General features: G+C 34.7%; 1 protein-coding gene across 1 annotated transcript in view; it reads left to right on the forward strand.

The window, feature by feature from the left end:
• PPP2R5A (protein phosphatase 2, regulatory subunit B', alpha) overlaps positions 1-2,541 on the forward strand; it is an 85,402-nt gene that overhangs the window by 45,096 nt on the left and 37,765 nt on the right. The window contains exon 2 of the mRNA XM_008585081.1: positions 1,575-1,771. Within this exon, the coding sequence (XP_008583303.1) occupies positions 1,575-1,771 (197 nt within the window). The remainder of the gene's footprint in view (positions 1-1,574; positions 1,772-2,541) is intronic.

Consider the following 2,541-nt stretch of genomic DNA (forward strand, 5'->3'; position numbering starts at 1 on the left):
CCGAGGGTTCGGATCCCACATACAGACCGGTTCCCGCTCACTGGCTGAGCGAGGCCCGGGAGCAACACCGAGGGTTGCGATCCCGTTGCTGGTCCCCGGTCCGGTACGGGGGCAACACTGAGGGTTGCGATCTGTTGCCAGACACGGAAAAAGACAAAAGAAAAAAAAAAGAAATAGCAGCTTGAATTTGCAAAGTATTTTTTTTTTTTCTGGGTGGCTGGCCAGTATGGGGATCTGAACCCTTGACCATGGTGTTACAATACCATGCTGTAACCATATTTGCAAAGTAATTTTACTAGCCTCCTGCCCCAGAGAAATTAAGAACCATAGACATGCTTGCTTAGGCTGTTACCTTTATGAAGATTTCTACTTTTATGTTTATATAAAGTAGGTATTAGTTTTGAATGGAGGGATAGTTTTGTATATTATGAGCTAAATATCAGTGTTGAAATAAGTGATTTAAAAAATTTAATCTTGATAATTCAAGAAGCTTAACTAATTGAGCTAATTGAAGGTCCTTTTTTTATAGATTTGAAAGTTTGGAATTGAAATTTTGGGGTTTTTTTGAATTTGGGAATCGAAAAGATTTAATATGCTTGTTAGAATCAAATCAATATAATGCACCCATACTGTGTTTTTGTAATAAGTAGAAGGTAAAACAGGAAACATTTATTGAGTGTCTATTATGTGCCAGGCATTATGCTAGATAATAGAGAGAGGGAGAAAGGCAGTTAAATATAGATAACTACATAAACAACACCTGGTTCCTGTTTTTAGGGGACTCATAGTCTAGAGGTGTTGATATGTAAAATATTATTGTCATATTATGCAATAATACTATAATAGAGATATACACATAAGATACATTTGGATAAAAGCGGATTAACCAACCAATTTAGCTTCTGTGCCATAAGGAAAGCTTCTGAGAAGGGACTTACACTAAAACTTAGTAAATGTGTAGAGTTCCCTGCGTGGGGGTGGGGAGAAAAGAGGCAGAGGAAGCATGAATAGTTTTCAGAGACCTCCAGGGAATATGGTTTAACCACAGTGAAGAGGCATGCTGGAAAGTGTTGAGAGATGGCTCTTGACAGTGGACAGCTACACTTTGTACACCGTCGAGCAGTTTGAACTTCATTCTCTAATTATTGGAGAATCATTGAAAAGTATGGACTATGATCATACCGATTCTCATTTTAGCAGGATTTTAGCTTTTGAAGTAGTCTGGAGGGTAAATCAGGAGTGGTAGTGTTTATGGGACCAGGCAAGAGGAGCAATTAGGATATCATTGCTATAGTCTAGATGAGGGTCCAAAATGGCAGTAGGAATGACAAGAAAAAGATAGATTCCAGATATTTTAAAGAAACAGAATCAATAACACTTAATGATTGATTGTGGGTAATGAGAGAGAATAGTCCAGTATAATCCCTGAATGATAGGGCTAGATGAGTAAATATCTCACCAGATTTCTGAGAGTTTTATTTTATGTATGTGAATAGCTTCTACAAAATTGATAAATATATTAAGGTAACTTCTGAGTAGGTTGTTTCTAAGTTTTTCTTTATTTTTATTTATAGATGCCACTTCAAATGAACAACAAGAACTCTTCTGTCAGAAGCTGCAGCAGTGTTGTATACTGTTTGATTTCATGGACTCTGTTTCAGACTTGAAGAGCAAAGAAATAAAAAGAGCAACACTGAATGAACTGGTTGAGTATGTTTCAACTAATCGTGGTGTAATTGTTGAATCAGCGTATTCTGATATAGTAAAAATGGTAAGCCTTTAGACTTATGTTCCTCAGATTTATATAAATTCAAGTAAGATCTGAGGTGTAACTATGAAGTAATGAGACTGATTTTTAATAAATGTACAACAGTTAATATATCCAAAAGAATGTATTTAAAAATAGTTCATTTGAAAGATTATCCATCCATTCCACTGATGCTATCATTGTGTATGACAAGAGTTTGGACGTACAACAGTTAATATATCCAAAAGAATGTATTTAAATATTTTAAATCATTTGAAAGATTATCCATCCATTCCACTGATGCTATCATTGTGTATGACAAGAGTTTGGAAATTCACCGTAACTACTGGTGGCTACCATATTAGACAGTGTAGATCTACAGCTTAGGAGAAAGATGTAGGCTCAAGATTACACGGATTGATAGATAATTAATGTCATGGGAATGAATAGTCACTGAGAGAGAACTTCTAAAGGGGGAAGAGAAAACTAGTGAAAAACTCTGGGAAATCTCTACATTTAAGCAGAGGGCAAGGGAATCAGGTTAAAAAATTCTTACTTAGAACACTTTAATATCATATTTGTAGACTATAATAACACTTGAATTGAAACTTAGGACCTTTAAGAAGTTAAGTAATATAAATAAATGTTTAGAATATCTGATATGACAAATTAATTACTGCCAACTTTAATGAAATAAGTTTGTTTAGGATGCTGTTTAATAATTCATAGTTATTCTCCATCAAACAGTAGAAATTTGTTTAGGATTTGTTATTTTTATATTTTGTTGCATACTA

Source organism: Galeopterus variegatus, unplaced genomic scaffold, assembly GCF_000696425.1.
Source record: "Galeopterus variegatus unplaced genomic scaffold, G_variegatus-3.0.2 Scaffold3446, whole genome shotgun sequence".
NCBI classification, from domain to species: Eukaryota; Metazoa; Chordata; class Mammalia; order Dermoptera; family Cynocephalidae; genus Galeopterus; species Galeopterus variegatus.